Source organism: Zonotrichia leucophrys, chromosome 2 (assembly GCF_028769735.1).
Source record: "Zonotrichia leucophrys gambelii isolate GWCS_2022_RI chromosome 2, RI_Zleu_2.0, whole genome shotgun sequence".
In the NCBI taxonomy this organism is placed as follows: Eukaryota; Metazoa; Chordata; class Aves; order Passeriformes; family Passerellidae; genus Zonotrichia; species Zonotrichia leucophrys.
In genome coordinates this window covers 8,962,653-8,983,387 of record NC_088171.1, presented here as the reverse complement: position 1 = coordinate 8,983,387, position 20,735 = coordinate 8,962,653, and the positions used below count along the sequence as shown (strand labels likewise).

Sequence of the window (20,735 nt, the reverse complement as noted above, 5' to 3'; positions counted from 1 at the left end):
AAGCAGTCAAGTTTCTCCTGCAGGCTAAAGGAGCAAAGGGCCAACACAAAAATGTTCAGTTTACTTTATTCCCTTTTAAAAACTGCTGCATTTACATCAGTTAGGTTTGTAATACTTCTCAACTTGTAACCCCAAAAGTGAACAGAACTAAAATCTAATTTCACACTCAATTTAAATAAAAATTAATTTCCAATTTTTCTACGCTGATGTAAACACACTTCAAAGATGCCAATTACAATGCCTTTACAGATACTCCTTATCCTCCAATTTCTTTTCCATACCAAATTGTGTTTACTGGCAAATCAACTTAGTATCAAAGAAAAACAAATGCATGACACTTGTTTCCATAAAAAATAACAATTAAAATTTCTTTCAAAATGTAAATAAGGTCTCCCCATAATACTAAAGTGAAGAAACTATTTCCTCTGAAAACCTATATCATTTTAGGTTTTAAAAAGCTCAAAAAATTTTCCTTAAGATACAACATGAATTTACATAAGGAAGCTGTGGGTTTACAACTCAATTTTTTAAGACTTCACAGAAGAAATGCAGCAATGTAAAGACTGTTTCTCTGCAAAATACAGTTATCACAATTCCTCAGCCACAAGTCATGTATGAAAAATATTCTGCATTAAAAACAACCAGGTCTGCACTGTGCAATCAAAAGTCACAGGCGGTTTCTGAAATTTGCTTCTTTCCAGTACATCTGATCTCTGTGCCAGAGATAGTTCACAGATATTCAGACATCTATTTTCCTCCTTCAGCACTGCACACAACATTTTTTTCGTGTGTTTTATATATTTGGGAAGGATAATGTACTCGTTTTTACCTGAAATTATTTTAGGTAATATTGCAACCTAGGTCTTTTGCTTATTCTGATACCCTGCTAACCATTTCAACCAGAAATGTAGTATAACAAAACTGAAATGATGAGAAAAGTTCCAGAAGCATACCCTTTCCATTCATAGAGTTTAAAATAATTATGAAATAATTATGAAGGGAAATTAACCTAGTGAAGCAGGTAAGTGTCTGGTTTGTTTTCAAAATTAGAAACATAAAAGAAAGCAAGGTCATGCAATGTCAGTTCTATTTTTTTCATAAAAAACATGAGAGTGTTGAAATACCTTTAGTAATGATAAAAATGATTGCTGCATTTTACAATAAATACATATGACTGCTTTTTAAGCTTAGGGATTATTTCAAATAGCCTTTTATTATATCAAATAAAATAAGGATTTTATTTATACAGAAAGAGTTGAGTAATAAAATGAAGCCCATATTCCTTAAGACAAGATGCATTCATGCCTTTCCCACTGGAGAGACTGGTTCAACAATTTTACAGTTAAACAAAATTAATTCTACTCTCAAAAATCCATTGACCTTAAGCTTTTAACAAACATTTTCAACTGCAGAGTGTATTGTCAATATTTACAAATCCTTAAAATTATATTTCACTAGAACAGCTTTTATTTGCTATATTAATATTTCCTTGCAAATGTATGCTTATCCATATCAGAGAAGAAGAAACAGCTGCTACTCACAGGAAATCTCTGGGGTCCTACAGCAGGTCTTGGCTGGGCAGGAACTGGCAGCAAGGGCACTGAAACAAGAAGCACCTTTTAACACCATTTGTTTTACCTAACAGTTGTTGTAGTTATTTCCAAAAGCATTTGCAATAAAAAGCCATGATTAAAATCTGCTACTTTTACTCTCACATGTCACAGTTCCCACAATTAACTTTGAGCAACCATTCCCTCCCCTACAACATGCAACAGGGCAATTAGGATTCTCCTAGTTAATTTGCATAATTTAGTTCTGCTTTTTTCCAGAATTAAATTGCTCCTTGTTGCAGGAAGACAAACTAGAATAGTTATTCAGCCAAAGACATCCCTTAGACAAAGCTGACAGAGACACTAACAATAATTTCACGTTTCCAATAGAAGGATACATGATTAATTTGCCTTCTCAACTTCATGCCACTCAACATTTCCAAGGCATCTCCCAGTCTCACCACCAAACTACCACAAGGAGCATGAACATAAGAGACACTAACTGGTAAAAACACTGCTCACGAGGGTAGGAGGAGGCAGGCAGCTGCAATTAACAGCACACAAAAACTACTTAGTCTGTCTGGCCTTGCCACCACAGTGGTGTGTGTGTGTGCAACTGTGATCACAGAACTGCTGATCTCAGATGAAAGACAGAGATTGCACAGAGATACCAAGAAGAATCAGGAGACCTTTTCCTGAAAAAATAACCTCTAAAAGTAGTATTTCAGGGGGATTAACATGGATGATTTGCCCTTACAACTGCACTTTGAAATGCTAGTCACAAAAAGCTATTTCCCAAAACATTCACTTAATGGTATGGCAAAATGCACAAAGTGCTACAGCTGGATCACCCCGGGAACTGAGCCTATATTCCAATCTCGAATACAAAGTGTAACAACAGTTTTCTATTTTCCAGGGCACTTTTTATTTACTCTCACAGTTGTGTAAGTGGTAAAAAATACAAACATGTCCACATTAAATGAAAGGCCTGGAGAAGTTCAATAAAGCATTTCCAACCACATAATGTGGTTGCTCATTTACTAAAAGCTTTTAGTAAGATTCTTCTCCAGTTTGTTTTTAGCACTTCTGCAAGTGAGAGGGAAACATTTCCCAGGCAGGGTTAAACACTGACTTTGCAGACAGCTCCTGTGTTACACTTCAGAGCAGGAAAGATGCTAAGAAATGCTTCTAGTGTGAGAGAGAAGTTGGGTGCATTTCCCAACACAGAGCTGGCTAAGATGCCTCAAAAATCCCTTTTCCCTTGGTAACCAAGGCACAAGAACTAATGCATTAGTGAGGTTTTTTTCAGTTCATGTCCATGCCTGGCTTCTATCCACTTTCATTAAGTACTTGTGGTTTGCTGGTTCAGAGACTGATGGGGTAAACTAATTGCAGCAGTCTTTCAGCACAGGAGGACTGTGAGCAAGCTTTGTATCACATTACACCAGAAAATGACTGCAAGAGTTTCATCCTGGCTTCTAATGAACATCTGTTGGTATCAAACAGCCATGGCCACACAGAAAAAAATTGGTAAGATGCTCTTGACAGACCTAGTCCTAAAATAGTTCAGGTACTACAGGTCAAAGAGGCACTGAGAAAAATGGCATAAGGTGGGAAATGTAGAGAAATGTCAACTGAACAAGAGTCTATTTCAGTATCCTGCCTCCAGCAGTAGCATATAAATTCATATATTTATATATTTTCAACAAATTAATTTAATACTCATGAAAGATAGTAGTTCAAACTCTGTGCCCTTTCAATCCTTGGACACTTGCTTAAGCAGCAAAGAAGTCTCAAGCCCTCATTTACTTGATGTCAAATATTCCATAGGTGTGAAAAGTATGTTTCAAAAATAATACACAGCATGTTGTAAGAAACTATTTTAAGAAGATTAAATTGCTTCTTGCTATAAATTCCAACACTATACTGGAAAAGATGAAGAAGCAATTCCCACACTGATTATTCAGGAGAATTACAACGTGATTGTTCCCAAGACACCAAACAGTTTTCAAAAGGTAAATGGCATAGTGAGCTGCCACAAACTGCTCATTAGTTCATGTCAATTTTGGCAGCACCACAGGATCCCTGAAATAGTTACTGGTGGTATAAACATTTAAGGGAAAAAATGCAACACCTATTATCACAGGTTAAATCAGTACTTCACAGTGCATCTATGTACAGTTGTCCTGCACTAATAAATGGATCATACTCAAGTATGGACACACATTCAGCAAAAATCACTACCTACAACTCAAAAATAATTTGCAGAATAGGACACAAAAAAAAAGATATGAGACAAGACAATAATAGATATGGGATTCAAATGCCACAGGAGGCACAGCTGAACACCAACTGCACAGTACCTGCAGCAGGCATCCACAGAGCCTCATCTTTTAGGGGCTTGATAGTCCAACTCCTTAATCATTTATGAAACTTCAAAGACAAAAAATAGTAGCAATCCATTTGAAACAAAACTGACTTGAAAGTTACTGTTTTTTCAAATCAGGATTCAAGGCTGGGCAGGGAGATGGTGGCCACTGTAAAGAGATTTGCCTTTGAAACATCAAAGGAATAGGCCTATGATAGGATTCCTCAACAGTGTTTCTACTCCTTTTCAGGCTGAAGTGGTTGTCTAGTAAGAGCTCTTATAGATGGTTTTTTATTCACATGAAAATTTTGTAGCAATTTACAGGAGGTTTGAGTGTATTTTAGAAAATACTGATACAGTCTAAGCATTTCAAGACTTACTCAAACCAAAAAGATGTTTAAAAAGTGTATTTCTATGATCTGCACTTAGGAAAAGTGTCCCTGGTGCTGACAATTAGAAGCGTGTGAGCTTTATCCTGCCATAAAATTAGAGAGGAAAAAATGCCAGTCTACACTAAAACATGACAGCACACCATTAAAATTACCAGAACCTAAGTGTGCATATCATGCACTTCTAGACATGGCATTTTTAGCTTCCAGGCATCACATTTTCAACAAGAGAATCCCAATAAACTTTGCACCTATCTGACTGCATTCTCTAATGTGTAAAGCCTCTCATGTATCTGGAAATATGTTCAGCCAACAAGGGGCAGGACATCGTCAAGAACACAAAGTCAATCTTTCATCCTTCCTGTTACCCTGAAAGAAATGAGGCTGCAAGTGGAACACACCCTTTTGGTGCCAAACCAGTCTCTGCTTACTGGGGATTCAAGCAGATGGATTAAAGGAAGACTTTTTAAGAGGAAGCTTGGAACAGCACTTCCTACACTGGAATTTCTATCTACCACTTGCCTGCAGTGACTGCTTTAAAATTCACCTTAATATGCAAAAACCATTGAAGATGTTAGAATTATGCTCATTTATCTACAGAAAGCTCCTAATTTCCAACACATTTTCACATTTTCCTTATGTGTGCAAGTGTTTATTTTCATGTGACATAACTGTACTGCTACAGATTAGGACTGAGATGGCCCCTACTCTCAGTCACTGCAGGAGACTCAGCTTCCAAGAGATGCTCTCTAATCAAGAAGACGAAATTTCTACAGTGACTTAAAAGATAATATTTAATAGTATGCTGCACATCTATTAGCAGAAAAACTCAGTAGTCTTGCCAAGTAAAATGAATGGCACAAAGGGATTTCAGATGAAGCAGCTGCCATCAATACACAGAGCACAGAATGTCCTTGCTGAATGCAGGTTTTAACACCATTCAACAATCTCAACTCACTCTGCAGGGCTGCTCAGTCTAGGAGAACACCTGAACTTCTACAAGTCAAGAAATGAATGTGCACATAAAGTCAGCAGATCTAAGATCTGAACAACCCCAAAACACCCTCCCCTTTACAAATTCAATACTGAAGATCTCCTAACCTGCAGGAGGTACACAGCTTTCTGGAAATAAGGATGTGCATAAAGACTGAAAAACTGAACAAGATCAAGCAAGAGACCTGCAACAGATACAATGCCACAGACAGTGGTAAAGCTGAGAAGAGCCTGAAGCTGCCCAGCAATGTGAAAAAAAAAACTCCTCAGACAAAGGGAAGAAAACACATTAAGATATTTCTGACATTAGGCAAAAGCACAAACTCTCAGTAGCCATTCCCAGGATTATGATCACATTATTGCTTACCTAGATAGAAAAGATTTAGTACTGTTTCACAGGGACAGAGAAAAGGCATCTAGAATAGTCTAAAAGCAATTTTTGCTTCTCATTAAACAGTAACTTACTTTGGTAGTGCTAGAAAAATGCACAGAAGGTACAAATCCACAAGTAAAGATTCTTTTGGAGTGTTTCCAGATAATCTGTCCTGATGCATAATTTTGTGAGAAGCACCACAGGGAAAAGCAAAATAAACTCTGACAAAGCCATATGTGAGGAGCAGAACAGACCTCTATACTCTGGCAATATTCTACCCTGCCAAATTCCTGCTTTTCATTGGTCAAATCAATGAAGCAAAGATAGCACTGGCTTGGAGTTCTGCTGATGTGAAGAAGGGGAACATAGAGAAAGCCTAATGGCAAATATGGATAAATATTTATGTATTTCTTTAGTCTGTCTTGTCCCAACATAATCAGAAATCAGAGCTATGCAGGTATCTTTTTTTAACCCTCTTTGGGATTAAGCACTTCCTAAATAAGCAGCAGTATGAACAGCTTTGCTGAGAGCTACCCTAAGAAATGTAGCTCAAATGCTTGTGTTAACTTAGAGAAAACATATATTTGCAAATCAAAACAATTACAGATGTGCTTTTGGGAAAGGAGAATTGAGGGCATGTATCTTGTCAAGAAAGGACAGCAACTGGTATCTTTCACAGAGTAAGTACCCCAGTACCCTCTCACCGAAACTGGTAGACAGTCCTGGGAAATCTACAAATTGCAGTACTTTCCTAGTTTTGAAAAATGATATTGTTTTTTGAAAAGCACATTCTCTTTTCAGCTTCCATTTTTAATGCTCTTCTCAGGCTTTACATTAAAATAGCAAACATGGTAAAAGCTGAAAAGGCTTTGCTTGTTCAGCTGGCCACAGTCCAACAACATTATGTCTTACTTCAGGCAAAACATTTGTTTCAAGCTTCAAGAAAAAAAACCCAGCAGCCTGAAGCACATTTCCATGAAGTGATAAACAAACAAATTGTTCCATCTCTGGCAAAGAATGAGATGAGTCACGCTTGCATGACTGGCAAGGTGCTGAGCTTGCTCACCTTGTACGGGCGTCACCACGGTCCCCTTGAAATGCGGATTGATGTGGATGTTCTTCGGCTGCTGGGGGGTCACTGGAGGGGGAGTCATCATTATTCGAGGTGTTTCTATCTGAGGGGGCATATGTAGCCCTGGAGGAGGAGAAGAATGATGCTGATGCTGTAAAGGAAGCAGAGATTGTAACTGTTGCTGCTGCTGCTGCTGTTGTTGCTGCTGTTGCTGTTGTTGTTGCTGCTGCTGCTGTTGCTGCTGGAACAGACTCATAACAGGTTGCTGGTGTGTTGGAATTAACCTCTGAGAGTGAGTCTAAAGTCAGACAAAAGAACAGAGTCACTAGGCTTTAAAGTTAAAATATCGTGACATAAATGAGCACAAAACCAAGACATCTCTGGAGAACAATTAAGGGCAATTATGAACAAAAATTTTCTTTTCCCTAAAATCAACTGGATCCACCGAAAACCATCAGCACAGGAAAGCAAAGGAGCAATCAAAAACATTCATGTGAAGAAGAAAGCAACAAAGAGCAAAGAAGCACAGGGAATTCAGACATATTCACTCATTTTTAACAGTGAAACTGTCTGGTTTCATATGTAGTCAGGGCTCTGCATAGGTCAGTGTTATTAACTGCAATAAGATTTATGTGGAGATCACTAGAAATCTGAATCCTAGTATCACAACAAATCCACTACCTCTTCTCTCATGTATACAAGAGCCTCTCTCAGATAACAGACCTAGCACTAGCAACAAAAGTTAAAATACAAATTCAGGCATCAGTGCAGCACAAATTCAAATATTCTTTAATATCAATGCAGCACACCTATCTATACTGCTTGAAGAAAAAACTCATTTGAAGATATATTTCACAGGTCTCCTTCCAAACATAGAAGAAAGTTTCTTGCTGCTCAACTCCTAGAAACAAATGGTCAAAATCAGTGCTAACAAAAAAAATAGTGTCTCTTCTCAGAGACATTCTTCTGCCTCTCAAGTCACTGTTACTAGATCTCAGTCCTACACCAGCAACTTCCAAGAGGCAGTGCAAGAAGAGGCCCAAGGAGGCAACCTTTTAGCAACAAAGGTGTGACAGACTGTTTCTTGTTTCTTTCAGGGTACATAAAGCAAAGCAGCTACATAGTATGCACAAAAAGACACTGTGATGAACACAAAAATATTTACACTTAAAATCAAAATAGCTTGCAATGACTGCAGCAAAACAGAAAAAAATATTCAACATTCACTGCTTAAAAAGCACAAAATTTACTACTGCAGGGCTCTCAAGCACTGAGATATCCACTGACTCCTGCTAGTGACCAGCACCTACTTACTGCTGTTGGAAAAAATCACCTTTGTTTTAACACAGATGACCTTGTCCTGCAAAGATACATAAAGACTTTGTTCTACAATCTCAGTTTCCAGTATATTTTATGACAGTGAACAAAAATAAGCGTTGACCTCTTGATCACTTGCTGGAGATGGTTTTGGTTTTTGTAAGGTTTTTTTGAGGGGAAAAGTAAAGCCTTAATATTGTGATACAAAGCACAGCAGAGAAACAGAAAGTAGTAACAAAGCTAAATTTCATTTGAAATCCCAAAATAATAACGTATCTAGCAGTGAAGTGCTGATTACTGTCCTAGGGTTTTATTCACCTCCATAAGGTAGCACAGCTTATATGTAAATAGATTTTTCAAAGAAGTATTAGCAAAAACATTACCTTGACAGAAGCCAAGAAGCATTTTACTAAATCATATTTTTTAAATTACATTATTATAAATAATGGAGGATTGAACATGTTTCCATGTTGCATGTAGACTTTTCAGAGGAATTCAGTTTTTCCTCCATCCTCATGCAAACCAGCAGTTAAGTCTGATTATGACTCATCAGTCAAAATGCACTTTTCATTTGGAGGTCTTGAGATTGCTCAAGGTGACACCAGTAACAGGACTAAGCACATACTTGGCAATCATCACATCACACAAAGCCCACACTGCCTAAGAGTGCCCAAAAAGAGCAGAAGGTGTACACTGGAATATATATCCCATCTTTGCAAAGATTCATGATTTAAAATACATTTCTCTACAACTTCCTGCAAGGATGCTCAAAGAATACTAAGGATTGAAAGGTACCATTGATGGCTGGTTTGGCAGCAGTGCAGGCCTGTGATCCTTCATTCTTCCCCTGTCATTATTGTCTCTCCTTTGGTCTCCCATTCCATGGCACATGACAGAGCCTCCTCTTCTCCCTCCTCTCCTGGAGCCGTATCGCCCCTGCTTGAGCTGCCTTTCCCTCTCTTCAAACTCACGTAGTGCTGCCTGGGCTTCTGCAGAGAGCTCTGCCGAGAGACAAATGGGGAAAATTATTTTAGCTTCGTGCTGAAAAGGTGGAAAACACAATGACAAATAGAACACTGCCAGAACTACAGAAGAATCCCTGCAACTAACATTAAATTTGTAGGCACTTTGATCTCCTTTAGGTGGCATGGTAACATTTTGTTAAAACATCTTTAAAAGGGAAAAGCACAGACACTTCTGCCTTCTGCACAGGCAAAAAACGAGCAGATAAATGAAACAAACATGAACAAAAAGGTTTGGTTGTTTTCTTTTTCAAGATGGTATTGAAGTCTGTCTTCTGCTCTAAGAGAAGGCTGTGGCTCCCCTCAAAGCATTGTTATCTTTAACATCTCACTTATCTGCAGATGTCAAGCAAGACAATGAATCTGCAGTAAACTTTACAGTAAAGGATCTGTTGAGTCTTCCATATAAACAGATTTTATGCACCACTCTTCTGCACATTGACCCATTCCAAAGAAGAACATTCTGCCTGCTGAAGTGTTTCTAGTACATAACTATTTAATTTTTGTTTTACTGTATGTGGTTTAAGAACCAACTGTACTTCACAAGTAGTAATTCCACTGAAGAGAGAGCACACATTAAAATCTGTGCTTAGCTCAAGTCAAACACTTGGCTGCTGGTAACACCCACTCAACTCACACCACAGGTAAACACCAGAAAACACATGGTACTTAGCAAAGATGAAAAATTTGCTTGAAGCCTTGGATAGTGCTGACAACATTAAAATGATGCAGTAACATACCCAGGTAACGAAATCACTTGAAAATACAGAAAAGGCCTACAACAGACTTCAGAAAACACACCATGAAAGTATAAGCAGAACCACTCACCAGGTTTCAATCACTTACAAGGGGTAATAAACTTTAACTCAAACATGCAGCTGAATCTTTTGCCATGTGCTAGTCAGATCCTTTGTTAACCCTAATATGGATTTCTGCCTCTAACACAGCAAATTTAAACTACTAAAAACAAACACACTCGTGACAAATAAAAGCATATTTTGAATTAATATGGTATTTACTTGTCAATACTACACACAGTGGCCATAATATCAGAATTACAGTAATTAGTATCTGGCAGGAGACATTACTACTGTCTCCACACCATGAGATATCCTCTCCCACGAATACATAACTAAATCAATTAGAAAACTCTTAACAATTTCTTGTGAGTCTAAAGGCCAAAGCTACTTAAACCACTTCCATCTTTAACATCTTCATAAGTAATCTCTGTTAGTCTTTGAAGTTGAGGATTGACAGAAGGGCAGAAAAGGGTGAGCACTGAGCATTCCCTCTGCGGCAGTTGTTCTTACTTTGCTACAAAAACTATCTGCATGACTGAGCTGCAAAGACTGTAAATTTGCATGTCCCAGTTTTCAGAAGTATTCAGCACCTCCACAAAGCAGGAGCTTTTCAATTTTTAAAAGTTCTGAACTTGCTGATGGCCTGTAAGAACACAGCAAACATGACAGACTTCTAAAAGCCCAGGATCTGCCCGAGTTTCCTATTTCGCTTTTGCACATTGGTGATGAGAAGTTTCTCTACCTCCTTTTCTCTCCACTCTGACACCACAATTGAATGGCATAAAGCCTTAACAAATATTCTTATGAAATGCTACCTTTGCCCTCAAGGCACAGCAGAGCCCAAGACAATCAGGCTTTATCAAGAAAATTTTACACAACGCTTAGAATGAGGGAAGAAATCACAGTCCCTCAAGTCTTACTATGAAATGTGCATTTCTGGCAAAAATTTAGAGAAATGTACTCTTGCCCAAAGCAATTCAAAACATCAGATGCGAGTAACACAACTGCCATAGCCATTTCTGGCTGCCAGGGATCAAAAATGCTGGTTAGATGGGAAAAACTATCTAGCTCTTATTTCAAGTCTTCCTCTCCACACGTGAATCAAGCTGTGTTTCTTCAGAAACCCACAAACACTGAAGGGCAAATGTGGGCTTTGACCTGACCTGCCTGAAAGACAGATCCCTACTCTCCATACATTCAAGAGGGAAAATAGTGCCACTATGCTGCAAGAGTCTCTCTATCCCTTATCCAGAGACCATCCAAGTCCTGCAGGGCATCCTGAGCGTTCTGCTGCTTGGACAGATGTTTTGTTCTCCCAGAAATAGGACAGGCACTTCTGTCCTATTTCTGTCCAATTTCTCTGACATCTTCCACACTACAACCCTGAACTCAGCACTGGAGTCTGGAAAACAAAGTTCAGTTATTGCAACAAGTACCTACCAATGATGGTCAAAGCAAGGTAAGAAGCAAGTTCCTATTAAATAGCTTAGAAATCACATGTGAGGAAGGCAATTTTTAATGAACCTGGGAACAGAGCTAAGCTTCCTAAAAAGCAAGACTATGGCCAAGTCTCTCAGCCTCTTGAGCACACACTGAAGGACACTGAATAGAAACAAGGATGGGCTGCTCCTTACAAAACTACTTCAGAGCACTGTGCTGATAAAGCTTGGGGAGGGAATGACAGCATCCATGCAAAGTCAAGTCTGTCAATCTTGGATGTGCAGAATCACTCCCTTTAAAATACATAAATTGTTTTCCTCCTCGCTTTACACAAAATTTCTCAGTTTTTTAAGGCCATGTCCTTAAAGGCACAGTCCAAACTTTCAGTTTTTCAGCCAGAGTAGGGACCAGCTTTGGAAAAAAATCCCAAACAAAACCACACAAAAATTCACACACATACTGCACCTATGACCACAGAAGTACAATATAAAAACTGGATTTTAAAAATAAGACGATTACATCAACATCAAGTATATTTCCTCCACAACGTGCCACTGCTTAGACACATAAGTGCAGGTTCAGCATCCTCTTGCAGAAGTTAAGACTGATGCCATGAGCACCTCAAGTGCTGCATGTAGCTACATATCACCCACCACACATCAAAATATCAGCTCTGTTATGAGGGGGCTGCATATTGAATTTGAGAGCACTGTGCCCCACACACAGATCAGAGGAGAAGGCACAGGAGAAGGTTTTCCAAGGAGGGAAGCAACAGAAACAGTCCCTGCTTCCCTGAAAGCAGCCTCAGACTGCTCAAGAAAAGAAGGGATAAGCAGAGGAAGAAGAGATTCTCCTTCCCTCCCTGGGCTCTTCCAAGCACAGCCAGGTGTTCATTCACATGAATACAGCTCCTCTCTGCCTAAGAACTCGTGCACAACCACAAATACATATTCATTTACATATATATGCAGTATGTTGTCATTTCTCCTCATCATCCAGATCTGCAAACTGATTACACTCTGTGCTTCTGCACACAGAGCAACTGGACAAATTTAGAACACTTCAACTTCCCAGCCCTGCCTGAAATCTCAGACATGAGGCATCACAGTGAACATAAGCCAGCTAAGCAGGGCATAACAAGAAGTACTGCCACATCCAAACTGACCTTTGTTAGCACTTTGCAATTGGTTCTGCAGAAGTCTAAAGATTTGAGTTGAGTATTTTTGATTAGATAGAAAGGGAATACTTTAATTTGGTAATACCAAAGACATTTTTACTCTTCACATTCTTTAAGATCTGACTACATCCAAAGAATAATTACTATTCCCACTCTGAGAAGGCTTCACCTACAGGCACTGAAAGAAGATAATGTACTTCTTATCAAAGGTGACAAACTTGGTATTGCTAGAAATCAATTGCACAGCTGTCCCACAGTACTCCTCTTCTGAACTTTGAAAATCCATTCTTTACATTATCTTGGATGAAGAACTGTTTAGGAAAGATCTTAGCAAATTACTGAGAACACTGTATTTTTACATCTTTTTTACCAGCACACACTTGGTCTCATCTTGACTGTACAGTTCTCACACACAGTTAATGCAGTGAATCAGCAATTATTTTTCCAGTGTCTCTAAGTGTCAAGATTAATTTCACTATTGCTGGTAATAAAATGGTTTCAAATGACATCTTTAATCAGTAAGTAAGAATGCATTCCTCCAATAGAGACAAGCTGTCACAAAAGGTCACCAAAATGTGACAGGATGGAAATTACGTTTGTAACTTCAACTGAAATGTTAATTCCTCTTTAAGTGTTTTCTGAACTATGTTCATATTTTAGAGTAAGGAGATGTAGGTCTGCAATGAAATTTCATTTTTAAACCATAGCAGCTGTAAAAAATTTGCTCTATAATCTTAAAAGGAAGCAGATATTTATATATGCAAACAGAATTTTTTGTGGTTTAACCTTCTACCACACGGCCATAAGTTATCTGGTCTCTATCAACAAATCATTAAGAAAAACTAGTATGAACAGAAACCATTTCACAACAGCAATATTGCGGTTTTGCCAAACATCAGTTTAAAAACCTCTTTATAGAATCATCCATATGTGCACTCATCCTTTCCTTCTATCTCAGAGCTACATCCCAGATTATTCAGAACTACATTGAAAAGTCTAATTCAAATCACTGTTCCCTTAACAGTCATGCTCCACTATAAGGTTTTCTCCTTATTGGCTGGTCTTGTTTTTATATTAAAACTAAATCCACAGACAGATGAAAACAAATGCAATTGTCCTTTATCTTGTAATTATGTGCAGAAATTTAGTTATTCCAGAGCATTCTTCTTTTTAAAATATTCTGTTTTGTCAAGCCACCAAAACCTTTTGTATAAACAAGATACAGTCTCTGTGTGGTTTGTAGAAATGTGGTCTCATGGTTGCAAACCCATTTGGAATGTAACTCAGTTAAAACACCCTTTCTGCCTTTTACTACCATTCATTAGAGCTCTGCAAAACAATCCATTGCCACAAAGCCTCACCCAAAGTTTCTGGAATGTTCCTCCTTTCTCTTGTCACATCTGAGAGCCTGATGATGGTTCCTTCTTTCCGTTCGGTTTTGAAACGTAATCGTCCGGACTCTTCATCATCATCCTCCTCCTCATCAGACTCTTCTTTTGTTTCTTCTTGAAGTTCCAGAGACCCAATAGCTGCCTAAATCACAAAAACCAGAGGACATGTAGCCTCAAAAAACCAAGTCTCTTATAAACAGTATCAAAAGCAAGCTTTCTTTAAAAGCCCCTTTCTACAAATTTTGCTGGCATTATACATTGTGCTCATATATAATTCAGTGAACATTTAAGAGCTGGTGATTTTTTAAAAATAAAAATATATGTACTACATGATAAACAATAAAGTAAAACACATTTAGAAAATAAATTTGCTATAATATTTAAGGGATTATTGAAACTCTAGTTAGAAGCTCCATCTGATTAGTAGGTACTTCTGCAAACAGATTTTTATCACTGAATTGACTATGATGCAAACTTTGGTTACTACCAGATTCAAATAACAGAACAGTAAAATCCTATTTTTTTTTTCATCTTTTAACAACTGTCAGTACCATGCTGTTAAAAAAACCTAACCAAACAAGATAACCTTGTATCTCAGTCCCATTCCTCGAGGTATGTATGCCTTTACTTTTCTCCTCAAATACCTCCCAGTTTCAATTCAGTAATGGATGGGAGAATAAGATTGGATAAAACTGGAAATAGCAAATTTATATTCTGGATGCTATCGGAATGCTTCTGGAATTTACTTTCCAGTTCTCTCTAGAACGTTTATTTAAATAAAACAATGTTCCACATGAAAATGGATCCCTCTCCTTCAAATGAATAGAAACTTAGAAAAAGATTCCATTTTCACATGTAGACCTGATGAAAATGTCCAGAGTGTTACACAAGTTATACTGGATTTCTACAGCATTAGAAGTGTTCTAATATCATGTGATTCTCCATAAAAATTTTTGATTACTGTGTATTTGATTATTTCTTGTACAAGCCTACTTGTTCATTTCTTAGAGCCTGTTAAATTAAAATGCACATGCATTTTAATTCTATGCAAAGCCACTAAATACATCATAAATTTAATGCTGCTTGAGGACAGTTAAAAAATGAGCCAAATCTAACATGCAAAAATGGTTTAATCTTCTAATTAACCAGATCAGTGCAGAAATTTATATGGGAAAGGCACAGCAAGTGTGACAGTCAGGTGGACAGATATTAAATCACAAATCAAGAAAGAATTAATAGCATAATTGTGCAAGAGACTGCCAATCTCCCTATGCAGCAGCCTAACTTCATCCATAACCAAAATTAAAATGTGTGTGAAGCAAGATCAGAGACAGGATGACCTGGCAAAACAGTTTCTGCTTTAAAAGACAGCAAACCTGATGAACTCAAGCTCAAAGCTACTCCAGCTTTGGTCTGGTGAATAAATGATGTGTATACTCGGTTACAGGGCTTTAATGGGCCACGGATCCCAAGTTGTGTTTTATCCATTCCAGACAAACTTTTAAGCCCTCCATTTCCTGACCTCACAAAACTGCTTCAAGATACAACTAAGAGAACAGTCAAATTTTACAAAAGATTTTAAGGCTTTCATGTTACAAATATATTTATTTTGGTGTAACAACTTTATCATATTTTAGAAAAAAGCAGGTAAAAGCAGGAGGAATAAACCACCTTCAACAAGACTGAAAGAAATCCAAACCTCAAAAGCAAACCCAACTGAGCACAACTGGTGTAATTAACATATCCACATATAATCAAAACACCTTTGAGAGCAAGCATTTGATACTCATGGAACAGAGGAGGGATGTTAGCAAGGAAAGAGATGCTAACATGGTTTAATGAAAACAAACAACACCAAGAGAAAGACAGGGCTGGCATTTTACTTGAAAAGAGGGACTCCCAAAAGAGCAAGGAGAAGCAATATCTCTATTAAATCTGTATTTTCATAAATATCACAAACTCCATAATTTAACTGTCTGACTTCTTCCTTTTAGAAACTTTTCCTTCAGGATCAGGATTTGGAAGTCAGAACTGGAGCAGCTGGTTTGCAAGACATGCTTACTCTACACTGAGCCTCCTGCTTTACTATAAAGCACAAACCCCAGACACATCCAGGGCCCTTAGAAGCTACATTGGAATTCTGGTTTTTATTAATCAAAGACTGGTAATCATATAATCTCATCTGTGAGTGCTAAACTTAATTGTGCAAGGTTCTATGTGTAGCTCAAACTTCAGAATCAGTACTAGAAAGAATAATGAAGTATACATTGACCTGAAAACTTCTGCTATGTTTTAATGAAATACTGTTAAAAAAAACCCCTGAAACTCTATTGCATTTTGACAATTATTCATTCTGGAAAAAAAAAATCTATTCTAAAAAGAAAATATAAGAAAACATCCTAATTTCTGACATACTATTAGACTTGCCTATAGAACAATAAAAAAAATTCCAAACTTTTCTAGACTAGCATTATTCTACTCTTACCCACTTATACCAATTCTGAAGTCTTGGTCTGACTCCATTTATTCATCAGCATAATGCTCATGCCACCCATTAACCAGCAACAGCCATAAAAGCATTAAATATCAAAGACAAAAAAAAAATATCATAGGAGCCAATGAAAAGCAGGCACCAAGGCAAGGCAGTGCTGGGGAATGGTAACTGACCCATGTCCAAATCTGATTACACCCATTACACCTTTTATTGAGGGATTTATGCAATGGAGACACAAACATGTCTGACAGCCACCCATAAGTTCTCTCCACACAGCTCCACGAAAGTCTGGCTGAGCAGGGTAGGAGCACACACCCTTCCCCTGCAGTTTGGAAAATGCAAGATTCCTACAGGATCTTTTCCACCTTCCAGCCAAACAGAAGCTGTTTTGCCAAGATACAGCATGAATGGATTCTATGTTTCAAAAAGACAACTGCAGACACAGAATTAAGCCTTATTATTACTTACAGGATTGGCTTTAATACCTGCTAATCATGAATATTAACATAGATATTAACAGTCCTTGAATGGCCACTTGAGGTCACTGCACTGGACTCACCAGCCCAGGCTTCCCAAAGGGAGCTCTACATTTCCCACTATGACACCTTGCACAAAGCTACCACAGAGCTTTGCTGACCCTTACACAGAAACAGAATGACCTTTCTGGTGCCACAAGGTCAGGGGCTCCTGCCATCCTCATTCAGTAACTGTGCCCTAAATCCCAGCCACTGAGCAGGACTCCTCACACTGGGTTCTGATCATGTCCTGAGCAGCTGACAGGAACGGTGTCAGACACTGCCCAAGGGAAGCTGCACGAACACTGACACAGCATGATCCTCCCAAAGATGGGATCCCCCTCAGACACGGGATCCCCCCACACAGGGTTCAGGAGAGCTTTGTTCCAGACATCCAGAAGATGTGCAAAAACAACTAAATTAAAGGTGAAACAAAGAACTTCTACTAAGAAGCCATAAAAAAGGAAGTGGAGGCATCTCCTACAGGTTAACACTGAAGAAGATGCAGTTGCTCAATCCCAGGGGATCAAGAAATAACAGGGCAGAAAGGAGGATATTACACCTATTTCAAGGGCACCTCGATTCCACAGATGAAAAATGGAATCAAAAACCAAATCTAAGTGCCTTATAATATGTTTAAAAATTGGCTGGTTTGATTTGCACTCTTTTCACCACTTTCTTCCATGCTGGCAGGTCGTGTTTTCAAACTTGAACAACAGAACTGAAGTGCAGAAGTTTTGGCTAAGCACAGATGCAACATATCAGACATAATATATTATTTTGTCTACAAAAGAAAGACATATGGGTATTTTTATTCCCAAGCCTTGATTCTATCAAAAGAAAAGCAGTATGCAGCACTTCTTCACCCAAGACACAGCTTAAATTATGCAATGATAAATCCTCTATCATTGACTTCACAGATTACTTTCAATATAAAACAAAGACATTATGAATTCCAATTTCATGAGATTTAATTTTTATGAACACTTCACAGAAGTAATTAGTGATATTTTCCCTCTAAAATATTTAGGACATGATACATCATGTGGCTGTCCTGTCACACCTATTTGCTGCTGAAACTTCTGGGTGTTGGGTTTTGCTTTGTACCTCAGGAGGACAAAAATATTTCCTGAAGCAATGCTACATTTTTCAAGGAAGTCACAGAGACTTGTTGTTTATTTAAAATTCAAGTTCTGCAATTTTAAGCAGTTTCAAAAACAAACTCTACTTGCCTATTCCTCACTTCTCCCACCTGAGTGCCACTTGTAACAATTGTCTCACCTCCCTTATTCACTTGTTTCCCCCATCACGTTCCAATACCCCAGCCAGTCAGCTTTTCTCTTGGTTTACAAAAAGATTTCTTATTTCTTCATGCAATATAGTAAGAGGCTTTAGCTGGTTTTAATGTGATAACTGCTCAAAATAAAACACCCAACATCCTTCTCTGTTACTCAGATGCCAAATTTCAACCAAGAGATAATAATGTTCTTTCTTTGTACCACATCCAATACAGCTCCACTCTTCTGTTGCAGGAAATGCCAACCCTTACCCCTGTTTACAAGCACTGAATGTTATGAGATTTAAGGAAAAGTGCTGTTACTTAACACTTGAATAAAGAACAGAACTCTTCAGAGCTGGAGGCAGGCATCTAACCAGGCAATGAACAGAAGTGAATACTCTACAAAGGTTCTCTCCCAATCTTTAGAGAGTGCAACTGTGAGCCTACTGCCAAATGGAAGTAAGATCCATACAAAATAATAAAGGAAAAAAAGATGGTACTGTTTTGGAAAAAAGAAATCTGTGACAATCTACAAACCATGAGAATAAAGCCAAAATGTAGAGTAACTGAAGGCATGGCCAAAATATTCACCATATATGATGAACAAATTCCATAAAAGTTTCTTTTGCAAAACAAATTAAAAACTTGTATCAATGGTAATTTTGAATAAAACAAATTTAATTCTGAATTAGACAAGTTTAGACAATGTGATTATTAGAGAATTCTCACTCTGGAGTTCATGCTCCCAAAATGAAGCTGTGCTTTTACAACAATAAGTCTGGCACTGAATCCCAGCTATGCATTTCATTTTACATGATGTGCATTGTGTCCATCATCTCAGACTGTGGCTGCAGACACAACAACTGCATCAGTTCATCTCCAAAACACCAAAACAAAAGTGTGTATCAATCCAGTGAAGGAATAAAAAGTGTTCAAGGATTTCACAGCTCTTCTGAAGGGCAGATTTAGCACTTGGGAAGTAGGAAATTAATGACATGAATGTGTATTTGATACAAGATGTTAGGCTTGCAGCAGTGGAGGCTGAAGGATGCAGGTGGTCCCTTTCAATGCAGATCTCCACCTACCAAAAAATGCTGTTTTACCAAGATAGGTTTGATACAACTGGAGCATCACAGCACACCCAGTTGTGAGAACTTCATACAGTAATGCTGCTGTGTCTTTGAGGAATTAATTTCCTGATGAGTTAAAGCTCCAAAGAGGAAATACACTCTGACTACACTTCTCAGCAGGTAATCCATTCAATCCTATTTAATTAAGAACTGGAATAAAAGTAATATTAAAGCAGATTCCTGGTGGGGAAAGGAAAAAAATCTTCCATTAAAAACTTGCTGCAAATTAAAAATGGTTGTGATACTCTTGCCTAATAACAAAAGGGAAAACCTTGCAACACAGCTGAAGTGCAAAAATAAAAAAGCAACTTTTATGAAAGCCTGCAGGTGCACAAAATATCACATTGCACATGCATGACACAGGATTTCTATAATTTTTATAAGGTTAATTAATCAGTTTATCTAGCCAGCACATCCAATAGGAAATCACTTCTGTCAGTACCCCAGCCCTGGGTCAGTTGGTCCAGAGGCTTCCTTCCCTTTTTTCTTGTTATGTCTCTTAGGTTCTGGTACAACATAAGACGTCCTTGTCAGGAATTATCTTCTTAAGAATAAGACTAAACAGAATTTCAGGAATGTAGAGTAAAGGCTTGTTAAACTGTGAGAGAGGGCAGGAAAAATACTAGAACCTACACAAGTATGTATTAAAAATATACAAGGCTGTAGATATACATAAAATATATAAAAAGCTAAAAAACCTTTAGGCATCACTACCAGGCTATAATTAGTGAATGCATACTTGGCAGACTTTAGCATAAGCTTTCTTATGGCAAATGAAGGAACTCCATTTTCCTCACTGAAGAAGATAAATCTCCCAGGAATTTCAGTCTCAGCACAACTTACAAAACAGCAATCTCTTTGCCTGTCTAAAACACCAAACTTTCCATGCTTACACTCCCCTCCCTCAGTGATACCCAAGAACTGTTTGTACATCCCAACAGCACCAATGATCCACCTGGAAAGGGAAGCACCACAGCTCTGGGAGATTGAACAGACTGTGCAGTATTACTGTCATTTCCTACCCAAATGGGCCCTTAAAGTTTCTAACGTTGAAGCCAAGACAAAATATGCACATTTTGGGCTTTCCCTTATGATTGTAATCCCAAGGGAAGGAGGGGATCTGATGTATTTGACAATATAGATGCTATCACAATTCATTTTATACATAGAGTACTACCACCAACACTGGCAAAGTTGCATCAATTCTTGCCCAGTAGTATGTACAATTCTACAAAATCAAATTGTAACAGAAATAGTTATTTTAAGTTTCCAATAAATTCATGACATACCTCTTCTGATTCATTAGCCATTGTCTGGGTTTCTTCCAACTCCTCATCAGCTGCATACTCTCCTTGTTCTTCCATTGCTCGCTCATTATAGGATTGCATGTAATCCTCATCCTAAAGCAGTAAACAGGAGGGTGAA

General features: G+C 38.0%; 1 protein-coding gene across 5 annotated transcripts in view; it reads right to left on the bottom strand.

Moving 5' to 3' along the window:
* RBM33 (RNA binding motif protein 33) overlaps positions 1-20,735 on the bottom strand; it is a 100,197-nt gene that overhangs the window by 56,990 nt on the left and 22,472 nt on the right. For 4 of the 5 annotated variants that reach the window (XM_064703895.1, XM_064703894.1, XM_064703896.1 and 1 more), the window contains exons 6-10: positions 20,600-20,710; positions 13,863-14,034; positions 8,858-9,063; positions 6,740-6,896; positions 1,542-1,600 (exon numbers count right to left, since the gene is read on the bottom strand). In XM_064703895.1, the coding sequence (XP_064559965.1) occupies positions 1,542-1,600; positions 6,740-6,896; positions 8,858-9,063; positions 13,863-14,034; positions 20,600-20,710 (705 nt within the window). Of the gene's footprint in view, positions 1-1,541; positions 1,601-6,739; positions 7,044-8,857; positions 9,064-13,862; positions 14,035-20,599; positions 20,711-20,735 lie in introns of all 5 variants that reach the window. The other variant, XM_064703893.1, reaches the window with a different exon arrangement.